The sequence below is a fragment of the Trichoderma reesei genome (genome assembly GCF_000167675.1).
Source record: "Trichoderma reesei QM6a unplaced genomic scaffold TRIREscaffold_20, whole genome shotgun sequence".
Lineage (NCBI taxonomy): Eukaryota > Fungi > Ascomycota > Sordariomycetes > Hypocreales > Hypocreaceae > Trichoderma > Trichoderma reesei.
In genome coordinates, this window is record NW_006711167.1 from 286,375 (window position 1) to 308,932 (window position 22,558).

Here is a 22,558-nt window from a genome sequence, read left to right on the forward strand (position 1 = left end):
ACCCCACGACTATAATAATAATAATGGGTATCACAACCACTGGCACCTGCAACTGACCAGGCCGCCAAGTAGCTATTGCGGAGTCTCAACGCGATTCGCTCTGCCTCGGGTTGTGATACCTCACATGCCGTTTACACGAACGCTTGAGAAGCTCGTCGGGCATGCATCTCACGCACGCAGACACGAGGCACGTACTATAATGCCCGACACACGATACGATGATACTAATACCTACCTGCTTTTACCTACCTACATAAGGTACACGCATCGGTGGCCTCATCTGACCACTCCGTCCTGCGTCTACCGCGGCCCATTGTCCATTGTCGTGCTGGGGGCAATACATGTGTCACATGTAGATGTGCCCAATTTTGGATACTACTACTAGTAGTAATACAAGTCGTCTCCCTTGTTGAAGATTTCTGAGTTGGTTACCTAAGGTAGGCATACAAATGGGTGATTTGGCGGGTGCCTAGGCTGGTATGTTTCGAGTTGCACCTGGATCTTCTTCTTTCCTTGAAACGCTACCACTGTGATACATGCCTTACTCAGAGAACATGAAGGTGTGCGCAGCAGGCGAGACACAGTCGAGGTGCTGCGGTTCGGAGGAGAAATACTAAATACCTGGGCAAGGCGGGGGATGCGTCTTCCCGCACAGTAGAGTACCTACCTTACCTCACCTTACCTCAGGTGTACGAGCATGTCTTATTCTTTGGGCGATGCCACCCACGCTCAGGAAGACTTGATTTCCCCGATTCAATTCCAGCGCGGCCTCGTTTCACCTGAGCATGTCCATCCCGCTACAGGTCAGAATCACATTCATTCCCTGTTCAAGGCATGTTGGCCGCTGCAAGAGACTAAAGACTAGCCCCGGGAATCAAAATCGTCCAGCATCCATCACACAGCAAATCGGCACCACAAACAGCAGCCCCATCAAACGAGGGACCCATATCAACCACCTATTCATATACAAAATATTAGAGAAAGAAAAGCAGACCGCAGCGGCGCCATCTGAACGATGAAGCAGGTGGTAGTATTGGACCCATTCTGCAGGGGTCCTTCCTTTCATCCCATCATTGTTTCATGTTCATCGTCATCTTCTCTCACCTCGCCCTTTTTTATCCCGCGCTCTCTCTCCATACATATCTCCAGTTTCAAAGACTGCCATTGCAAATCTTCAGCCGCCTAAGAATAGAAGTGACATGAAACAAACTCTGATGCTCGCGGGTGTTTTGTCATAGTTGAATCCCCCCCCCCTGTTCGTGACGCTCGTGGCGCATCGTGTGGGAATGACCGAATATCTCAACTCTGTCGCAAGCTACGTCATTTTTGGCGAGATACGGCATGCGGACTGTCCCAGATGCATCGAATGGCTTGGCTCACTCACTACCCAAGTACTCAAGTTGGCGACCTATGTATATGCCTAGGTACGACTCTGGTATGGGGTTGATAGTCAGCTCGAATTGAGCCGGACCCAGTTGGGTTGGACTTGATGGGGCAAGGTATCGAGTTGAGCTCGTGTGTGTTTTGCAGGGCGTGGTCTACCTTGATCTGGGAATAGCTACGTCGTGGCTGGCTCACTCTGCTCAGATCGAGTCTCAACGTCCATGTGGCCAGATGCAAGCCCTCGTAGTCCTGTTTGAGACGTTTCGCGGTAGTAGTACATAACACTGGTGACTGCTGCCTGTCCAAGCGACCAACATCTGTCATTTATCCCCGTGTCCATTGCTTTTGACTCAGGGGACAGATCTGTTGAAGCTTTTGTCTCTGTCAAACCACGCCTTTCTACTATGATTATATCAACGCTGCGCTTGACCCGTCATCCCCAGCAACTAGATATCCCGCTTTACAGCACACGGCTCTATACCCATTCGCAAACCAGTCTTACATCTGCGTGTGTAGATCATTCCGCATCGTTCGCAGCAGCGCTGCTTTTGGAAAACAAAGAAGAGATATAATATAGAAAACAGAAACCGGAAACCCCCCCCCCCCCCCTTTGGAGCATCTTCTTTAAGCACTCCGTACCTCATAGCAACAAGTACCTACTCCCTGACATGACATGAAAGCGGCAAAGCGTCTAATGGCCCAACTGGGCAACAAGAGGAATCATCATGCCCACGACCGTGGCCAAGGTGTCTCGCATCTGCGGCCCCTTTGGCTTTCGTTGGTGTGCCGAGCTTGCATCCGAGTAGCCGTTGATGCCCGAACCGTGGTCGTGGCCATGCGCGCCGCCGTCCTCTTGCATGGCTTGCATCGCAACGTATCTGACAAATCGTTAGTAAACCCCATTCGCTGGGTTTCAACATGATCAAAGATGAAAAAGAAAAAACCCACAAAAAGGTCCCCCCTGAAAAGAGCAGCAACATGCCCGTCCACCACTGCCCTGAATATCCCTTCAGGTGGTCCCCGCCCAGAAGCGTGATCATGATCCACGTCGTCAGGGCACCCACAGGGGCTGCAAGGCTGAAAATCACCAGGTGGCCTCGCGCCGCCCGCTTCGACAGCCCCTGCTTGAGCAGAATCGACGTCAGGCCAAACGCAGCCGGGGCCTTGTGGATCATGATGGCAATGAAAATGACAAAGCCCAGGCGCATGTTGGACGAAGTGGCAGACGCCCCCATGGCAATGCCGTCGGCTGCGGCGTGAATGACGAGTCCGGTGGTCGTCGCCAGGCTGCGGGCTCGTCGAGGGGTCGGCGCTAGGGAGTTTAAGAAGCCGTCCGCTTCTTCGTCGATGGATGCCGTGTCGCCTCCTGCGAGGTCGTCGAGGCTGATGTGGCGAGTTTCTGGCGTTGACCGCAGGCTCTCGGTGGCATGCCTGGGGAGTCTGTCAATGAGGAACATGAGGATGAAGCCTGCGATCATGGAGAAGCCAATCTCCATTGTCGGTACTTCGTGAACATGGGGGTGCTCTCCGCCATCTGATTCGTCTCCGTGCTCCTCGTGTTCCTCGTGCTCCGAAGTGGTCTCGGATGAGCCCTGCGGCAGGTCTTCGTCCTCGTTTTGCCGTTTCGTAACCTCGTAACTCTCTGTAATCTCGATCCGCGGTGGAATGCCGGGCAGTTCGTCTGCTCGTATCGCATGAAGAGGGACTGTGGTGTGTACAACGGGAAAGGCCTTGACGATGTCTCTGGGCTCAACGCCGAGGGCCCATGGCGATCTTCGCATCAAACTCCGTGCTTTGTGAAGGTGAGAGGCTTCTGCAGGGGTAACCGCAGTTTCGATGCCCTCGGGGATAATGACGACGAGAGACGTGCCGACCAGCACCCCGACTCCAATACTCGATATCAATCGGAGCTGTGATTGTGAAAGCGTCATCGATAGGGGCAAGGCTCCGGCCATGAATGAACTGTTGAGAGCGCCTATGCATCAGCCGTGTGTCTTGACATGATCGATCGGTAGAGGTGCAGCATACGCCACTGCCATGACAATCTAGGATCAGCACTGTTAGCACATTCACACAGCTTAGAGTCCACATGGCATTGAGCAGAAAGACATACGCATAGGCCAACGAGCAAGAGGAGGCCACCCATGGTGAATCTCGAGTCGGCGCAAACTCGACGTGTGCGTAGGAATAAGGGGGGGGGGGAAGAGGTTCGCCTGTTATCACCGGCTCATCTGCGCATTGTGGCCTCGCGGACCAGCGCTCGCTTCCCTCTGTGAAACGGCAGGGAGTGAGAGGATCGGCTCGGAAATCGTCGACGGTCGGGCGAGACGCGAGGATGCGGAACAGAGGCGACGTAGCAGCAGCAAGATTGTGGTCTGTTGGAAATCCGGGCTTGCGATTTGCTTTGAGTGCACAAGAAGCGGTTTGATTGGCTGGGATGCTCCAATTCGTGTCCCCTAAAAAAAAATCGCCGGTTGAGCAGAGCAAAGCCACTCAGGGGGCCCACCTGCCCTGGGGGGTTCGCCAGCAGGGGTTCGCCTGTATGATTGATTGAAGCGTTGGATATTGATGCAGATGTTCAAATGTTGCAACTGTTTGTTTGTATCTGCATTGATTTGTTTGCATCTTTGGGCTACATTCTGAGCTTCTGTGGACTACAGATAACGTCGAAATTAACGTCGTATCATGGGAAATCATTTACCATAACGTCTCCCGTCACCAACGAGCTGGCTTAGACGACGGCACCTGGCCAATCTTCCCATCTACTACTACCTTAAGGTAGGTACTCAGAGGACTTGTAGAGAGCTATTATACTCCTCTTATTTCCTTCTATCCAGACTTCAACGCGCGGAAACGATGAACAGACAATGTTAGAGATGTCGTCCTTATACAAAGCAAGAGAAATGCCATATCATAAGAACTAACTAGCACATCGCCCATCTCCGGAAATTCAATAAGCGTGAATGAGGCACAATGTTTCAGTACTCAGAGTCCATGTCTTCCAACTTCCTTTTCCATCTACCCCATCTCGTAACAGCTTGAATTGACAACTGTCATCTTTCTTAAAAACAAACCAGACTCCTTCTAGATGGCTTTCGGAATATCCGCCTCCAAGTCTCTTGACCCAACTTTCAGATCAATCCTCCCATATGTAGACGCGGCTCCACAGATCACGAAGCTGGAGATGATAATACCCCACAGAAGATGACTCTTCACAAAGTTTACCTTAATTTATACCTTAATCAAAGCCAAAACTGACACAGCCCTCGTGCTCTCGTATGATGCCCGATACTCCCCGATCGGACGCTCCCCGATGCATGTCTTGTTTACAAGCAACTTGTATCTCATGCAAGCGGGAGCACGACGATAAGTAGGTATCTAACAACCTACCTATCAACGAGTCACCTATGAATCCACCATCCGCCAATAAGGAGCGTGAATAGGCGCTTTTAGAGGAGCCGTTTATACGAGGGAATCTCCGCGTCTTTCGATCCGTCTCTGCATGCGCTAGCCGTGATCCATGCCAGTTGCACCATCCTTTTCCCCATCTCATGGACCAACTTGCCGTCCTGCATTGCCCCCGCCTATTACTATCACTCTTCCATCATTCATGGATGGCTTGTCCTTGTGACCGCCTCCAGCGAATCCGGCATTACCAAGTTTTCTGTTACGTTGAAGATATTACGGCCACAGCGCAATAAGTCTGCAACACCAAGCCACCGTAAGGACCATCCTCCTGCTTGGTAATTGTGTCCCGGTGAGCTGAATGGGGTAATATCGCCATATGTCGAGAACCCACGCTAACACTGTTCATATCCCGAATTGCCGTCAGCTTGGGTAGCAGGAGATCCGATTGGATGTAAGGAAACATCAACTGCCGGCTTCCACCAGTATTAATATGAGCATCCGTCCCTGAAGAGGACCGGTTGTCCATCTTTGAACCGTCCGGCCATTGAGACAGCATCTGTTGGCTACCTTACTTACCAATCATTGTTTCAGCTGTCACACAGCATGGCAACCACCACTACCACCGAGACCCTTCACTCCACAGATGGGATCATCCTCCAAGCTTTGCCGCCAAAGGCAGTCTTGAAGGGCAGCAATGACTCCGAGAGGCCTTTTGCGAATGCCCCGATTCTCGAGCCTGCGAGGTCGAGCAACGATCCTTCGCCCCCCGAAGACGCCTTTGAGGCAAAGGTGAAATGGAACTCGCCGCCCATCAACAAGTACCGTGTCCTGTCGACGTTCTGGTCCTTTTTTGTTCTGGGCATGAATGATGGTTCCTACGGTGTAAGTCCAGGAACCCATGAACCCAGCTGTACGAAGCCGTGGCAAGATGCTGATCATTCCCATAGGCTTTGGTTCCTCAAGTATGACACTCTTTTCATCTTGGTCAATCATAGACGAGACTACTAAATCTTCCAGTTTGAATCTTACTACAACCTGACCTACACCGTCGTCTCGCTCATCTTCCTCTCCCCCTTCGCGGGCTATACCATGGCCGCGCTGGCCAACAGCGCAATTCATATTCGCTTCGGCCAACGAGGCGTGGGCATAATCGCGCCGCTGTTCCGCCTCATCCCCTATCTCGTCATCACCTTTCACCCGCCGTACCCCGTCCTCGTCGTCATGTACATCCTCGTCGGTTTCGGCAATGGCATTGTAGACGCCGCGTGGTGCGCTTGGATCGGCAACATGGCCAACTCGCATGAAGTGTCGGGCGTCTTGCAGGCGTGCTATGCTCTGGGGGCGACGGTGGCTCCCCTTATCACCACGGCTATTAGTTCGCATAGCCGTGGCGGTTGGTGGACGTTTTACTACATCATGGTAAGGGGACCCTCATCAGCTAGTATGTATCTATACGAATGCTTACATGACATGATCCTGCAGGTCAGCGTCTCGGCACTCGAACTCGGTGCCGGCACCACCACCTTCTGGACGCAGACAGGCGCCGTGTACCTGAGCGAGAACCCGCACCAGAAAGCCGGCGAGAAGGCCACCTCGGGACGGACACGGGAGGCGCTCAAGAGCAAGCTGACCTGGTTCTTCTCCCTCTTCATCTTCCTGTACGTCGGCACTGAGGTCTCGATCGGTGGCTGGATCGTCGTCTTCATGACAAAGGTCCGCAACGCCTCCACGTTTGCCGGCAGTGCCACGGCGACGGGCTTCTGGGGCGGCATGACCGTGGGCCGTCTTGTGCTGGGCTTTGTCACCTCCCGGATCGGTGGCTTCCGGGCCATGCTCCTGTACCTCGGGCTGGCCATTGCCATTGAGCTTGTCTTTTGGCTTGTGCCCAACATGGTTGTGACTGCTGTGGCGTCTGCACTGCTGGGCATGATCTTGGGTACGTTTCCCAGGTCTTTCGCATGACAAAAATGGTCGTGTTATGTTGTATGCTGGCTGACACAATGACAGGCCCCATCTTTCCCACGGCAGTGGTGCTCATGACGACGGTCCTCCCTCGCTCCCTCCACATCAGCGCCATTGGCTTTGCAACAGCCATTGGAGGCTCTGGTTCGGCTGCCTTGCCGTTTGCGGTCGGGGCCATTGCGCAGGCAAAGGGTGTCAAGACGCTGCAGCCCATTATCCTCGCGTGCTGTGTCGTGATGCTGATTGTGTGGCTGTTTTTGCAGCGGCATCGACCAAAGGACAAGGAGGTGGGCGTCAACTTGGCGGTGTTCAAGCGGTTGCGTGAGCGGGCCAAGGAGATGCTCAACTGACCTGAAGCGACTGGATTTGGGTATGAAAATCTGCTCACAAGTGGCATTGCAAGATTGACCGATATCAAGTAGTCTTGTTGCTTGGGTATATAAGGTACATCATGTATGGTTGCGTCTCGTGCATTACCTAGACAAGAGGCTGGGGATGTGAAAAAGCCAAGTGACTTCTCTTGTTCTCTTTCTTGTTTGTATCCTTCAACATATCGGGTTTGATAAATTATTGTCCAGATAATCATCTTGTCACCTATATGACATTCTTCTGAATGATCGATCTATTTGTGTTCTGTAAGAGCAGCTCGAAAAGTTCACAGTTGTCTGTACTCGTACATGCGCCAGGGGACATGGCTTGGTTCGACCCGCTTTTGCCGTCAGCCACTTGGGGCTGGTGCCTGACCTGCGGCGACAGAAAAAGGCGGCAGCCCTCAGATTCTAGACCTACAGCAGTAGGATTACACGCATATAGACTGCGGTTAAAGAGGCGCCTCAGAAGCTCACTATCGGGGTCCCTATTTTGCCCTTGTGTGTGCTTGTTCTTTCATTGTGTCTTTTCTTTTCCATCATCTCTTACCCAGTCGACGTCAACTCCCAGCAGTAGAGTCGCAATCTCAACCTCAACCTCAACACCTACTTCCATCAAACTTCAAAGAAGCGACATCGCGAGTTGCAAGTTGAGCAGCGCAAGCTTTGGCTGAGGCAGCCTCAGCTCGCAGATGATGAACCATGAACCCTGAGCCGGCGTCTCCCAAGAGGCGGCACATTCTTTCATCCATCAACCCGCAGCAGTCGTCAGACAAGGAGCAAAGAGAGGCGACGACACCGCGAGATGACGTCAAGCCAGCAGCCTCTGCCGATGGCGACGATGCGAATGCGGATGCGACAAGGCCGCGGCGGTCTCGCCTGAGGCTCAAGGGCGAGAAGAAGCGCCGTCATCGCTCTCGCAGCGATGAGCGCGACGCTGAATCCGGGCGTCATCGGCATCACCATCATCACCGGCATCGCCATCGCCGGCGACGAGAGCGCTCTCCCACGCCGCCTAATCCCTATGATCCGCCGCCTCTGGATCCAGATGCTGCGTTTCGCGAGTCGCTCTTTGACGCCATGGCCGATGACGAGGGCGCCGCGTATTGGGAAGGGGTCTACGGCCAGCCCATCCACGTCTACTCAGACGAGAAAGTCGGGCCGATGGGCGAGCTTGAGAAGATGACGGACGAAGAGTACGCGGCGTATGTTCGTCAAAAGATGTGGGAGAAGACGAATGCCGGTTTACTGGAAGAGAGGGCGAGGCGCGAGGAGGAGCGCAAGAGGAAGAAGGAAGAAGAGCAGCAGCGAAGTAAAGAGGAGCGAAAGAATCGCAAGCTGCGGGATGAAATGGAGGCCAGTCTGCGCAGGGCCGAGGAACGACGGCGGTCACGGCGATGGGCCGATGCATGGGACGCGTACACGAAGGCGTGGGCTGCCTGGGATGGTTCCCTGGAGAAGCTTGCCTGGCCGGTGCTGAGCGGGCAGCGGAAGGATGTCACTGAGGAGGCTGTTCGGGAGTTTTTCTTGCATGGCATTGGCTTGGAGGAGGTTGGGGAGCAGCAGTTTGCTGCCAAGCTCAAGGAGGAGCGTGTGCGTTGGCATCCCGACAAGATGCAGCAGAGACTGGGCGGACAGGGAGGCAGCGATGTCCTCAAAGATGTGACGGCCATCTTCCAGATGGTGGATAAGCTTTGGGGGCAAATGAGGAAAAAGACTTGAAGCCCTGAATCGACTGAGATGCTTGACACGCAACTGTTCATCACTCGCCTTTGGGCCCTCGATTGAGGCAAGCTCCTCAGCTCACGAACGGCAGCACCTACAGAGCATGAAAGCATTTGGCATAGATAACAAGGTAACATCAAGACTTGACACTGGACCAGGATCGTCGACTAATGCATCTTTAGACCGTTCTTATATCAAGACTTGCCGCGCTCAATGACTGTATACTCATACATAATTGAAGGGACCAAGGCGTGCCACGTTCTGCTCCCGCGAGTTTTAAGGGTATTCCAGCGGCCATCCGTGTTCACAATCCGCAACCAAGCCCGAGTACCCGTCACCCATTCCCGTCCCATGCTACCAAAAGTTTTCGCCTCGTGACGTCCCATTAGAGAAACCAGTTACGAACAGGATTGAATGAAAACCGCCTCACATGTTAGCGAGAACAGCGGCACCGCCGAGCAGCGCACCCATGGCCATGAAGCCCGTCTGCATCGGCGCAGCAGCATCGTCGTGGTCCGACGAGGCGGCGGCAGCAGCCTTGCTGGTCTCGCTGGCGAGCGAGGCGCTGAGCTTGGAGATGTCGGCGCTGACGGAGGACGCGGCGGCGCCGGTGGCCGTGGCGGCGACGCTGCTGAGAGAGCTGAAGAGGGGTGCGGCCTCGGAGGTGAGGCTGGCAATGACCTTTGAGGGCTTGTCGGAGTCGAAGATGGAGTCGATGGCGGAGTTGACGGCGTGGCCCTTGGACTTGCCCTCGTCCCAGTTGGAGTGGACGTTGTCGACAAAGGAGGAGACCTTGCCGGCGGCGCCGGTGATGAAGGTTGAGATGTCGTCGAAGAGGCCTGGTTCGGGGGCGGGAGAGGGGGCTGGGGAGGGGGCTGGGGAGGCCTGTGCATTTTGGTTTTGTTAGCTTGGGGTCATGTTTGGATCTGCTTTTGAGGTGATGGTTGGGAATATGGGAGGATCGAGTGATGAGGTTGATTGATTTATTGAGTGAGTGAGTGAGTGAGTGGATGGATGTGTGTAAGTCATACCTGAACAAGGGCGGCAGCGGCAAAGATGGCAAAGCTGGAGAACTTCATGGTGGATGTTTGTTTAGAAGGTTGTTTGAGGCTTGGTATGAGATGGAGTTGTTGATTGTCGAGAGGGATGATGCTGCTAGTCTTGATGTGACTGGTCGATCAGATGTGATACTCGGGAGAAGAAGAAGAAGAAGGAGAAGGAGAAGGGAAAAGACACGAAAGGGCGGAATGGAAAGGCTGCAGAGTTATATACCACACACTCCCTCTCACTCTCACACACTCTCCCTCCCTTTGAGACTCGTTGGAGTGACACACAGCTGGTACATTGTCCACTGAGACAAACATGCAACCCAATCAGTGAACATTTTTAAATCGAATTTAAAAAATAACATAAAATAAAAATGAATAAATAAATGCCCGGGCTGCCTCACTTGGGAAGGGGGCGCGGTCGAACTGGGGGTAACGGGACCGGATGTAACACACACACACACACACGCCAACGGGAAGAAAAAAAGCAGTGCATATGTGCGCGCATGTGGCTGAGATTCGGGGGAGGGGCCATGAGGATCTCGAGGTACTTCTGACGTTGGTACTGGGGGGGGGGGGACTCGCGTTGCTTTGAGATGTTGCCCTTGCGGGAAAGGCCAACGCCAGATAAGGTACCTCTGGGGGTCCTTGAATTTTGGAAGTGGAGGGTTTTGACTTGCTTGGGGCAGTTTCTTTTAATACGTGGGGAGCTGTGGTGGTTGATGGGAGTGAGGTATGAGGACGTGTAATGTTGTTGTTTGAGGATATTGCCTTTTTCGAGGCCGCTGTTGGGGTCGCGAACCTTTTCTGTTTTATTATTACTGAAGCTAGGTATAGACGGTACTTTGAAAAAGGGCCTTTATTACTACTTTGTGCATCTTCTGCCTCTGATTCCGCAAGATCTGGTAGGTTTTAAACGAGCTGGGGATAGATTTGATGTTACTGCTTGCTACTGCTACTGCAGGGCCCCAGCGAAATCCTCCGAGCAGGCAGAATCGTGTAGTACTTTTTTAGAGGGAGATTTAATACGATTTGGGGGGAGGGGAGGAGTGTGGCTCATGCGAGGGGATCAAGTGTTTGGCAGTGCTGGCACAAGATGCCAAGTCTTTTGATAATACGGGGGGGAGTCTTCCCTTCGCAGTACGTAGTCTTGATTTCTCTTCCTTGGTTCAGGTATGGACGGGAATTTGATCATGGTGGGCTTGCGTGGACGGACTGGAGGGTGCGCTGTGCGGGAGGCGGTTGGTGACGGAGGGAGGACCAACGAGGACAAACATAAGATACATGTGAAGCAGTCAGGATATTCTTCTAGGTAAGGTAGACGGAAGAAAGATGGGAGAAAGTATTACATAGGAGAGAGGGAGAGAGAGGGGGAGGGGGACAGTTTTGCTGGAGGAGGATGATGCCCAAGTGAGTTGCTACCTACAGATGATACCAATTGCTGAGCAGTCGATCAGAGGAATTAGAACATCCCTGCCGGTACAGTAATATCGTTGCATGCATGAGGCCGGTACATGACGCTCAAGTACTCTTACTACTACTACTACCGGGCTGACCCTTGGGACCGGGGTAGGCGAGGGAGGAGAGGCTTTGGGGCGGGAAAGATGACAGGACAGGGGGGGTTGGAGAAGGCTAGATGCAGGATGGGAATGGCTGTTCTTCTCTTGCACCAGCCACCGCCACAGACTCGACTTCGAGTATGAGCTCTTCTGTAGGTATACAGGTAGTAGTAGTGCATACTCTGGTACCAGGTAGTACCAATCAAGAGATGATTCGTGTTGATGCAACTTGTCCTGGGTAGGTACTATTACTATCAGTTTCATAGCCCGTTTGTGGTTGTTGCTTCTTGTCTTGTACATAGGATGCAGACCCAGCGGCTATTCACAGAAAAAACATCCACGGCAAGACGCATTTTTTGCCAGCGCAGCAACTAAGCAAGCAAGCAAGCAGCCGCCGCAGGATTCAGAATCCTTCTTTTTCGCATGCCCAACGAATATTAACAGCGGATGCAAAAGCAGGGGCGCGGCTTGGGCGGCACAAGGGGGGAGGATTCAAGTTTCGTTGTCTGGGTGTCTCGGAGTGCAACGGCTTTGTTCTGGCGTCATTTTTGCCTTGTGAATTGGGAGAATGGGCTGGATGGGGGTTTTCAAATTGGGGCGAGGCTGATTGTTCATTTTAAGGAGGATCTTTGTTTGGGGGAGGAAATAGAATGCTACAGAGGTGCAGGGCTGCGCTTTTGATGCTGCTAGTATGAAGGTCGAAGTTCTGGGGGTTTGAGAGGTTTGGTAAGGCTGATTACATGTACTGTTGATTGACGGATGAGCCTGTCATGGGAATAATCCTTGGTCTCGTCTATCTACCTAAGAAAAGATGGATGACTTTTGAGGTGAATGGAATTCCAGGATCAACATACCCAAACTATTGATAATACGTCACGGTTCTGCAAGTCCAGCGCCTGTCAAATGCACCGAATTCGTTCCCTGGCCGGAGCATTTCTCTGATGAATGATTGAATGCCCAGACGTTATTACAGCCCAACCCCCCCTGTTCAATGGGGCTGTTGCAGCTGCAGGGGATCGTGACAGTAAGCCGGAAAGCGGCGATCTTGGGGGTGAGGTGACGGCTGTGTCTCGAGTACGGTACCCGTATGTGCAGATGTACTTGTATACTACCTAGGTAGGTACTATATGCCGTTGGATGGCGTCTTCTCTCGCCGAGACAAAGAAAATAAAAGTCCCCAGCCGTCATGGGCGGAAAATATAGGAAAGAAAAGGGGGGAAATTGCACGAGTTTCTTTTCTTGTGCGAAGAGGCAATGACCTGTTGGTGCTACCATCTAGGTACCTAGCATGTATTCTCCTCTGTGGGAGATGATAAAAACTCCCCCGTACAACCACATTCACTTCGTACTACCTAGGTAGAAGGTACTAGACAGACGGGGGACAAGAACAAGAACAAGAACAAGAACTCAAACATGTTTAGGCGTGGCGAGAAGGGCTTAGCATTCCTGCGTGTCACCGACAAGAGACTGAGACAAGGCGGCAACTCTTGTCATACGGCCAAGGAGAAGAGCAGGAGAGTTGAGAGCAGGATTTCTGGGCATCCATCCCTTGTGGCTCTTTTGTTTGTGATACTCACCGCTCTAATAACTGTACGTACCTGCTGTATGTGAATATAGTAGTAACCAGAGATGTAGGTACCTACCTACATACAATAAGAAAGTGATAGTACCTACCTGTTGTTTCTCGGCCTCCGTCATACCACACTTTTGCCAAGCCATTGATTCTCTCGTAGAGACTGTAATACATATTTCCCTTGCTTCATTGCGCCGCTACTTACACCCGATACCACGCCATCCAAGGTATCTAGTGTACATGTAGGTATTTTCACCAGCATCGCCGTCTTCCTTCTCCATCGGGCAGAATCCATCTGCAAAGGGTCCTGGTCCCATCTAGTACATCGGAAACGTCAATCAAAAAAGCCATATCTTGTCAATTCATGTACGGTAATCTACCTACAGTACTATCACCACCATGTCATTGCCCAGCCTCGTCGTTTTCTAGAATAACAGCTCAATATGCATATCTATCTAATGTAAAACTAGCCCTTCCCATCATCACTTCTCTTCTACTTGCATCAGCACTTTGTTCATAATAGCTCAGAGAAAAAAAGACATCACGCAGCCTTTGACCAATACTCAATCATACTTGTCATTTACCCTCCATCATTCAAAAAGCCCCGTCAAGTCGAAACCCGGCATCATCATCATCATCATCATCTCCTGGGCATCCTTCCTTTCCGCCCCAATCATCCATGCGATGCTCCTGCATGTGCAGCTGTCCGATCGACAGACGGAGCCCCATCATCCCTGCGAATCACGTAATATCGTACCGGTACTTTGGTCCAAGGTACATATAGACAACTACCTAGGTGCCTAAGGTACCCTGCCTGCCTTAATCTTAGCGAAGCTCGAAAGCCAAGATGCTCCGCTGCGGGACGTGGAGCAGCAGCAGCAGCAGCAGCACTTTAGGTACCTAGGTAGGTAGGTATCGTGACCGTTAGAGACTGAACGCCGCCCCGCCTCGTCATCATAGGTACACTAGAACGACGCTCTGATACAGCCAACATTCCATATTGCAAGTCTCCCGTCTTGAACGCGTGTACAATTTGCCTCGCATCAAGTAGACTCGTAACCCAGACAGGCATTCATATATACACAGGACATACACAGTCAATGCAGCAAAGAATATAAAGATCAATAAAAAGAGGTCAATGGCGAGCAATTGGCCGCGTAACGCCCCTCTACTATACGAGCAGCATACAGACATACTATACCCAAGGTAACCCAAACTCAAAGCCACTTGACAGCCTGCCAAACGTCCTGTACATCTCCAAACGCCCCCCCCTTTTGAGCAACGCAAAGGAAAACAAGCAAAAAAGAAAAGAAGAGAGAAAAACCATCCGATTCAGACCTCGCGATACGGCGAAATGCCCTTCTTCAGCTCCGCCACAATCTCGGCAGCCTCGTCAGCGCTGCGAGCCTCAAAGTCGTAGCGTTTGCTCTCTGTGGCTTTGTACACGACGAGCTATTTTTGGTGTTCCCTGTTAGCCTCTCCTCTCCAACGCAAAATACTAACACAACTTGTACACCGGAAACGAGGCTGAGCTCGCCACGCACGACGACCTAATCCACATCCACTGCAGGAAGCCGTCACAAGCAGACATGTACAAGGAAAAGAAGAGAGAAATCATGCCCCGTGTGTCAACTCACCTTGACGTTGGTGGGATGCTTTCGAGGCACCTTACACCCGATTACGTTGCTAAAGTGCACCGTCGTCGTCTTGCCCCCTTCCTGCACCGCCTTGCCCCCCGACGACGGCACAATGTGAATGTACTCGCCGTCAATCACCAACACCCGCTCGCTCATGCCCACGATGCGCATCGGCTGCTTGCGCCAGACCGTGTACCGCTTGTAGTTGGCACTGGGCAGCTCGTCCGGCTGCATCACCTCGCGCGCCAGCGGGTGCGAGCCCGGCGTGTAGCCCCCCTTCTTGTGCCCCTTGCGCGGCGGCGGCCCGTCCAGCATCGGCACCGTCTTGGGCGACGACGTGCCCGGCGAGCCAGTAATCGCCAGCGGGCCGTCCGTCGCAAACCGGCGGCGGTACAGCTCCAGGTCCGTCACGTTGCCAATCGACGACACCGGCCGGTCCAGCATGACGAGGGCCCCCGACCCCGGCAGCTTCAAGACATGGTTTGCCTTGTCCAGGTGTCTCTTGCGGCACACCTGGTCCAGCACCTCGGCAAAGTACATGTCGGTGGTGATGTCAAGTGTCACCATCTGGCCTGCCGCCACATCCGACGACATGATGTAGATGCGCAGCAGCTTCTGCTGGCCCCGCATTGCGTTGGACACGTTTGTCCGCGTCTGGGGAGCGTCCGCCAACAGCACGTTGGGCCGGTACGCAGTCGTCAGGATCGGGTTCGGACGGGGATGCACAGAAGGCGGCGGAGAGAGCATGCCACTGCCACTGCCACTGGCATTGGCACCGGCACCGGCACCGGCACTCGCGTGTTCGCTCTTTTCGGGCGTTCCCTCTTCGGCAATCGTGTCGTGAGTCGGCTGCGCTTCCTCTTCCTCCTCGTCTTCCTGTGGCGTCTGCTTCTGGTTGGCTTCGTACTCTGCCTCTGTAGCTTCCACAATAGCAAACTCGTCGTAGACTTTTGAATTGGACCTCGTCCGTCCGCCGCCCCTCAGGTGAGCGTTGTTGACTGTGGTGGCCGACGTAAGGGGCTTTGTCCTGTCAAAGGGCGGGAAGTCGTCGTCCACCTCGCCGCCCTCTTCCACCATCACCAGCGTATACCAGTTGATGTTGCGCTTCTTCGGAGGAATCGGCGGCTCTCTCTTCTCCTCGTTGTACTTGTACAGCGATAGCCCTATCAGGTCGGCAATGGTGACGGCCCTCTCCACTCCTTGACCGGTTTGCACGCGGGGGCGGATGAGCACTTCCAGATACTTGCTAGGCGTCTTGGAGAATGCGGCGTAGATGCGGACGGAAATGGCCCCCTGCGTTCCCTCCCCGTTGAGGTGAGCAAACTTTTGAAACGGCACGCTCGACTTGAACCGCTTGGCCTTGAGCGCCGCGGAGAGCAGGCTCTGGGGCTGGACGACGCTGAGGGGCCGGATAGTGCTCATCGGGCGTGGCGGCGGCAGCGCGTTGAAGACTGACAGAGGCGGGTGTGCCGAGTTGCGGATCGTAGACTGCCTCATGAAATTCCTCGGGGGCGTGCCCACTACTTGCCGCGTGGGAGAGGCGGTGATGGGATTGTTCTCCACGACATCGAGGATCGAGGCCTCGTCGATGCTCGCCACGTACTCTCCCGAAATGTCTGAGCCCTCGTCAGAGTCATCGTCATCCTCGTCTTCCTCGCGAAGCAGCGAAGGGTCACCGGGCTGCACGCCCTGCGAGGGCTCCTCGTTGATCTTGTCCTGCATCCTCATTGCCCTTGTTGCTGCGCGCGCGGCCTCCCGGTGCCTGTATGCCGCTGGCACGTCGAACTCGTTCTCGGACGATACTTCGCTGCTAGTCACCGTGTCTCGTCTTGGTCGTCCAGGCAATATGTTGAGCGACGACTGGGAGCCCCGCCGGGGGGCTCGAGGGGAGACGTTCATGGGCTGAAGATGCGAGGCCTGACCGGGTGAGGATCCCGCGCGGTGCCGTACGGGCATCTTGGCAAACTTTATCTGCTGCGCCGCGCGATGTTCCGACTCGTCCTCGCTCTCGTCGCTAAAGTCGCTGCTGTCGTCCTCCTCCATCTGCTCGCGGCGCCGGCGCCTCTTGGTTGCCGCCCCCGGGCCCATTGTGTCGGCGCCGCCGCCCGTCAGCATGCCGCCATCTTCGAAGCGGTCTTCCAGCGTCAGGCCAGCCTGTCGGGGAGCCTGGAAGTATTCTGAGGCGATGGCCGTGGGGATCGGCGGCGAATGGGTGCGCTTGACGTGTGACGAGTTTGGCCGCCAGCCAGCGGACTTGAAGGGGACGGTGTTGATGCTGCTGTCGTTGACGGAGATGAGGCGCTCGCCTACGCCGTCGGCGATTTCGTTGAGGTAGCCGGTGCGAAGCTGGTACGTGACGAGCCTGGGGCATCAGTTAGCTGGCGAGGGACGTTCTGCGCATTGGCAAGCCGTGGAGGTTGGCGGGCTCACTCCTCAATCTGGATGAGAGACATGGCGAGGGATGCGGCTGTGGAAACAGCTGGCGAGCAATCGAGCCCGATGCGAGCTGGAGACGCGTTGTAGGGCTTGGACGTGATGCTAAGAGTGTGCCATGAGCGCTCACATGGTTGCTCGGCACAGCTGGTGGGAGGTTTGACGCCTTGACTGCTTCGCTTTGGTTGTGCAAGGCGGAGGAGGGTTCCGTTGAGATTGAGATTGGAGGTCAACAGCTTAATAACGTAGCTGCGTGGGGTAGCGTCTAGAGGACCCTTAGCGCTGTTATGTCGGGGCCTGGAGAGCCGATGCCGATGCTGCGAGATTGGGGGGGGGCATCCAAGGTTCTGTATCGGGATGAGCACGCGCATGGATTGACTGTCTTTCAACGAGAGAGAGCACCATGTAGCAAGTCGTACACTCTCTTACAAGCAAGCTGCCGAATCTACAAGCTGAACAGCTCTGTGGTGACATGGATCTCGAAGACGAGTGACTGAGCTGAGTTGCCTGGATCCTGCTGCTGTTGCTGCTGCAGCAGTTGGCCATGCACTAAAAATCCCCTGTAGCTGTCCCTGAACACGATCCACCTTCACGTCACACCCTCCAGCCCAACTTTTCTCCTGCAACTCTCTTAACAACCAGGCAACTTTGAATCGCCCTCCACGACGCCACTCTTGGAGATTATCCTCATCATTCCATTTCTTCCTGCCACCAATATGGGTCTCGTCGATTATTCCGACTCGGAATCAGACGCCGAAATCGAAGCGCCGGCCCAGCCCGTCGTCACCAAGGCTCCTCCCAAGAAACCTGCCTTCCAGAAGGTCGTCGACCGAGCGAACCCGGGCAAAATCACCATCAACCTCCCCCAAGTCGCCTCTTCTGCCGGCGAAGGCGCACCAAACGGCGACGAACCGCCGGCGAAACGCGCGCGCACAGGCGGTGGCGGCCTCTTTTCCGGCTTCAATTCGTTTCTCCCACCGCCAAAGAACACGGGCAAGGCGACGACGCTGAGCAAACCCGCCGGCAGCAGCCAGACTCGACCAGGCATCAATCTCAAGACCAGTGCGGAAAGGGGCTTCAGCCGCGAAGAAGATGCCTCGAGCGCGTCCAGCGGCGCAGACGGCGCTGCGCCTGGAGGGTTGAACTTGCCACCACCTAAACGGCCGGCGGAGCCCTCGATACCGGACACAATGAAGCCTGCTGAAGAGGTCAAGCTGGTGGGCAAACCACTAATGTTCAAACCCCTGTCGGTTGCTCGGAATACGAAAAAGAAGACGACAAAGAGCACGGCGACACCCGCTTCCGCCACATCGACATCAAAGTCACCAGCCTCGATACAAGCGACGACCTCGGCGGCAGGGCCAGAGCCAGAGTCAGCTCCCGCTCCAGCGCCGCCTCCGAAAAAGACATCACTCTTCTCATTACACGTGGAAGAACCGTCGGAACTAGCGCCGACAGAAGGAAGGGGCACTTATGAACCACTCTTTGAGACTGGGGAAGCGACGGATCTGTATGGCGCGAATGGCCTCGACGAGTACTCGCAGCATGTCAACAGCGGCCATATGCCTGCCACCGTAGCGACATCATCCAACGCGACAGAGTCGCTGGACAGCGTTGCCGATGATTTGAACCTTTCCGCAGCGGCGAGAAGAGAATTGTTTGGGCGGGGAGGCAGTGGACAGACGGCGAAGAAACTCATCAACTTCAACATGGATCAAGAGTATCAGCACAACGAAGAGCTCAGAGCTGCCGGCGACCAGCAGATTCACAATCCCGTCCGCGCCATACACGGCGGCAAGCACAGCCTCCGCCAGCTGGTACAGAATGTTTCCAACCAGCGGGAGGCGTTGGAGGAGAGCTTTGCAAAGGGCAGAAGCAATCGCCGAGAAGCTTCGAGCCGTTACGGGTGGTGACGAAACTTCAGCAGCGTTGCCTATTCCAAGTCACTTTGGAGACATTCAAGCCTTTATGCGACATGAAGACGTTGTGTATTTTCCTCTTACGTGCGAAGTAATCATCGCCAGAATACCCCCTCCCCCCCCTTTTTCCCCCAGAAGAACGCCGATTCACCTCGCTGTGCCCAGACCAAAGTAGAAAGTTATAAATATAACAGGGGAATGAAGAAGAAGAAGAAGAAGAAGAAGTAGAAGTTGCCAAATCATGATACCACGCCGCCTTGATAACGAAGATTCAAAAGGTTTCCACCGCAGCGGTCTTGCCTATATTCAGCCCGTTGCCGCCCATGAGGAAACCCCATTCGCCGCGCGTCACTGGCGATATGTCGTCGTATCCGTGAGGCGTCATGGGCCCTATTGCGGGCGAGTGCGGCTGCAAGTCCGTGTTTGTGCTTGGGCTGAGCATCTGGTCGATGGTGAAGCGGGTGTTCCACATGGAGGCCACGGATCGATCGACCGGCCGTGCTGTGTGGGCTTCCTCTTCGGGCTCCTCGATCTTTGGTACCTCGGGTGGCTTCTTGTCCGGTTCAACAGGGGATCTGGACTTTGGCGAGAAATCAGTCTGCAGCTTCAGCGGGGGCCCGATTCTCCGAGGCGTGGGCGGTCGAGAGAACTTGACGGCTGTCATGGCGACGTTTACAATGCCGTCGTCGAGGATCGTGCTCGAGGGACTGAGGCTGCCGTCCTCCCAGTCGTCGACGAGGAAGCGGTTCTTTGGCGGCAGATGCAGCACAAACGGCGGCTTCGGGGGCCTGTCCGCCGCCGCCGCCGCAGACGACGACGATGATGATGATGACGGCATGCCTGTGATGCCGCCGACGAGCTCGGGCCCGCCGTACGCGCGGCGATACATGCGGTCGAGGTCGCCGATGGCGGAGGCGCTGACGCCGAGCCAGTCGTAGGAGCGAAGGAGGTCGGCGCGGGTGACCTTGCCGCCGTTGTTGGCGAGGACGTAGCGGCGCAGCTCGTCGACGGCGTCCTCGAGGCGCAGCGGGGAGTTTGACTTGGAGTAGCTGGAGAGGGCGCTCTTGATGCTGTAGAGGCGGTCGAGGGTGAGGAGGCTGAGGCCGTCGGAGGAGAAGAGGACTTCGTTTTGGACGACGGAGCTGTGGTAGAGCTGGGTGGTGAGGTCGCGGGTGCTGGGGCTCGTGAGGGGGACGAGCCATCCGCTCCTGGAATGGGGGGGTAAAGTTAGTGGTCAACGTTGTGTGTTCTTTTTGCTTTGTTCATACCAAGGAGGATGGATGAATGAGAGTGATCAGGGAAGGGGGGTGGGATATGTCCTGGGGCTTACCCGACGCCAAACTTGTTGCCCGCCTTGATGAGGGTGCTCTTGAGGATCTTGTCGGTCCGCGGGGACAAGTCTCCTGAGTGAAAGCAGCGAAGACTACCCGTGCTGCTGCTGTTGTTAGATGCAGTCGATCCGTTGCTCTCCGTCGTAGTCAGCGACGATGTCGTCGTCGTCGTCGACGGCGTCATTGGCGGAGGCGACGACGGAAACGCCGGCGAAAGCGGCCACCAGAACCTCGGGCTGGACGCCGGTTCCGTCGAAGGATATGTCGACGAAGGCGGGCCGGCGGCACTGCGCGGGCTGCTGCCCACGACGTGCTGCGACGCGGACCGCATGAGGTGCTTGAGACTTGAAAAGGCGAGCCGCCGGGCGGGACTGCTGCTGCTGCTGCTGCTGCCGCCGGTGAGAGGAGGAGGCGGGGAGTCTGGGGTGCCGGGCGTGGAGCAGGACTGCTGTTGTTGCTGCTGCTGCTGCTGCTGCTGTGGAGAGAATGGAGGAGAAGAAGAGGAGGAGGAGGAGGAGGAGGAGATGGGCGAGTTGAGCAGCTGGTAGTCGCGCTTGACGATGATGAGGGTTAGGTGGATTGACTTGCGGGCGAGGCGGCCGGAGGTGTATTCCAGGACGGGGAGGAGATGAGGCGCGATGTGGTGGGCGTCGAGGAGGGAGGGGCCGGCCTCGAGGGGGGAGGAGATGCGTTCCCTGAGGGCCATGGCTGCGGTATCTCGGACGAAATGTCGAGGCAGGAATATGAAAGGCGGGATGTCAAGACAGAGGATGTCAAGACGGGCTCTCACAGGCAGAAAGGGGTCGGACAACAACAACGACAGTCAGTATATGACAGAAGCGAAGGAGTGAAATCGTCGGTCCCCCCCAGATGTCGCTTTTCTTCTCTCCTGTGCCTTGTCGTTGCTGGATCATTTACCCTCTCCTCCTGGGTGAATGACGCATGTGCAGTGTTGATGCTGCTGTCTGACTTTGTCTGCTTCTTGCTACTGCCGCCGCCGTCCGGGACCGAACGTCGTGGAGAAGAAGGGGAGGGGGGAAAAAAAGAGAGGAGCCCGGCAGGACGGGACAGCTGGGGGGCGAGGGTGTAAGATATATATCAAAAACACACAGCTCCCACTAATACGACGACGACAAACACCAAGAATAACATGAAACATGCCCACAGGCCGAGTTTGTAAACAAAGGAAAAGTGACGACGCCCCGCAGTACTATCAGAAGGCAAATCTGTGGAAACAAGACTGATGATGACGAGCTGCTCGGAAACGGAGCCAAGAAAGCTTGCCCCTGCGTCTTGGGAGCTATTTTTGACTCTGGAGAGTGCATGTGGTGGTGGTGGTGGTTTTCGGTATGAAGTGAGGGAATGAGATGCATTGCGCTAAGAAGAGGTCCCCCCCCCCCCCCCCCCCGGGCTCATGCAGTTCAAGGGCCGGGCGCGTAAAGGGGAGACCAAGAGCACATGGGAGTATGTATGGAGTAGCAGGTAATATGCACGTATATGGAGTACTGCCTTATTAGTGCTTGCTGCTGGTAATACCTTGTTTACGAAACCACGGCAATGATTCTATGGAACGGGATAGTATTGATTACTGGTGGTTTGGACAAGCCAAGGATGGGGCATGGAGGAGGAAGAGGAAGAGGAGGAGGAAGAGGAGGAGGAAGAGGAGGAGGAAGAGGAGGTTGCATGGGACACATGTGGGCAGGGCCCCCTTGTGGTTCCGGGGCGTCAGTCAGCCAGCCCTATCGTGAGAGTTTCCACCGCCATGCAGCGGATAGTATTGTGAAACTTGTCTTGTTGTTGTTGGTTGGGAGTTGGGAGGATGAGAAGCTGAGCAGCAAGCTGTTGCAGATGGGAGGGATGTTGGATTGGAAGTGAAAGGGGGGAAGAAGGAGAAGAAGGTTGACCAACGAGAGTGTGCATCGTTGAATGTCCAACCAGCTGCTGTCGTGCACGATTTTCTTCATACACATGTCGTGCAACAACAACAAAGCAAACAAAAGCCGGGGGGATGAATGAATTCTTTTTTTTTTTTCTTGACTTGTTTTCCTTTGATGCTTGTTGTATTGTTTTTTTCTTTTTCTGGGGCGTCACATAGGCGACAAAAAAGAACCCCCCTGTCGAGAGAGGGTGCTTCCAGGGGTGGTAAACTGGCGGGGGAGGAGAGGGGTTTGATTCGCTGGGCGGGTGCTGTGACGAAAGAGGGTCGGCGGCTAA

At 54.7% G+C, this 22,558-nt stretch overlaps 8 protein-coding genes across 8 annotated transcripts; 3 read left to right on the top strand and 5 right to left on the bottom strand.

The window, feature by feature from the left end:
- Positions 1-2,074: 2,074 nt before the first annotated feature.
- On the bottom strand, positions 2,075-3,667 carry TRIREDRAFT_123325 (uncharacterized protein; the record flags this gene model as incomplete). Its single annotated transcript, XM_006968008.1, has 4 exons — positions 3,497-3,667; positions 3,412-3,415; positions 2,332-3,358; positions 2,075-2,261 (listed from the first exon to the last, which is right to left on the bottom strand). The coding sequence occupies exons 1-4, from the start codon at positions 3,527-3,529 to the stop codon at positions 2,075-2,077; spliced, it is 1,251 nt and encodes a 416-aa protein (XP_006968070.1). The 5' UTR covers positions 3,530-3,667.
- Positions 3,668-5,394: 1,727 nt separating this feature from the next.
- Positions 5,395-7,103, top strand: TRIREDRAFT_110430 (uncharacterized protein; the record flags this gene model as incomplete). The annotated part of the gene is made up of 4 exons (XM_006967943.1): positions 5,395-5,673; positions 5,809-6,210; positions 6,274-6,727; positions 6,799-7,103. The coding sequence occupies 4 exons, from the start codon at positions 5,395-5,397 to the stop codon at positions 7,101-7,103; spliced, it is 1,440 nt and encodes a 479-aa protein (XP_006968005.1).
- Positions 7,104-7,604: 501 nt separating this feature from the next.
- Positions 7,605-8,843, top strand: TRIREDRAFT_80741 (uncharacterized protein; the record flags this gene model as incomplete). Its single annotated transcript, XM_006967944.1, has 1 exon — positions 7,605-8,843. The coding sequence occupies exon 1, from the start codon at positions 7,824-7,826 to the stop codon at positions 8,841-8,843; it is 1,020 nt and encodes a 339-aa protein (XP_006968006.1). The 5' UTR covers positions 7,605-7,823.
- Positions 8,844-9,019: 176 nt separating this feature from the next.
- Positions 9,020-9,989, bottom strand: TRIREDRAFT_123327 (uncharacterized protein). The gene is made up of 2 exons (XM_006968009.1): positions 9,878-9,989; positions 9,020-9,731 (listed from the first exon to the last, which is right to left on the bottom strand). The coding sequence occupies exons 1-2, from the start codon at positions 9,923-9,925 to the stop codon at positions 9,273-9,275; spliced, it is 507 nt and encodes a 168-aa protein (XP_006968071.1). The 5' UTR covers positions 9,926-9,989; the 3' UTR covers positions 9,020-9,272.
- Positions 9,990-12,888: 2,899 nt separating this feature from the next.
- TRIREDRAFT_110433 (uncharacterized protein) lies at positions 12,889-13,341 on the bottom strand (the record flags this gene model as incomplete). Its single annotated transcript, XM_006968010.1, has 4 exons — positions 12,889-13,008; positions 13,050-13,094; positions 13,126-13,187; positions 13,230-13,341. The coding sequence occupies 4 exons, from the start codon at positions 13,339-13,341 to the stop codon at positions 12,889-12,891; spliced, it is 339 nt and encodes a 112-aa protein (XP_006968072.1).
- Positions 13,342-14,356: 1,015 nt separating this feature from the next.
- TRIREDRAFT_66985 (uncharacterized protein) lies at positions 14,357-17,022 on the bottom strand (the record flags this gene model as incomplete). Its single annotated transcript, XM_006968011.1, has 2 exons — positions 14,357-14,476; positions 14,662-17,022. Coding segments are annotated over 2 exons (2,481 nt in total), but the record flags the coding sequence as incomplete, so codon positions are not given.
- Positions 17,023-17,810: 788 nt separating this feature from the next.
- Positions 17,811-19,007, top strand: TRIREDRAFT_80743 (uncharacterized protein; the record flags this gene model as incomplete). The annotated part of the gene is made up of 1 exon (XM_006967945.1): positions 17,811-19,007. The coding sequence occupies one exon, from the start codon at positions 17,811-17,813 to the stop codon at positions 19,005-19,007; it is 1,197 nt and encodes a 398-aa protein (XP_006968007.1).
- Positions 19,008-19,284: 277 nt separating this feature from the next.
- On the bottom strand, positions 19,285-21,050 carry TRIREDRAFT_67024 (uncharacterized protein; the record flags this gene model as incomplete). Its single annotated transcript, XM_006968012.1, has 4 exons — positions 19,285-19,726; positions 19,829-20,221; positions 20,344-20,688; positions 20,791-21,050. 4 exons carry the CDS (start codon positions 21,048-21,050, stop codon positions 19,285-19,287), a joined length of 1,440 nt encoding a protein of 479 aa, XP_006968074.1.
- Between the last annotated feature and the right edge of the window lie 1,508 nt (positions 21,051-22,558).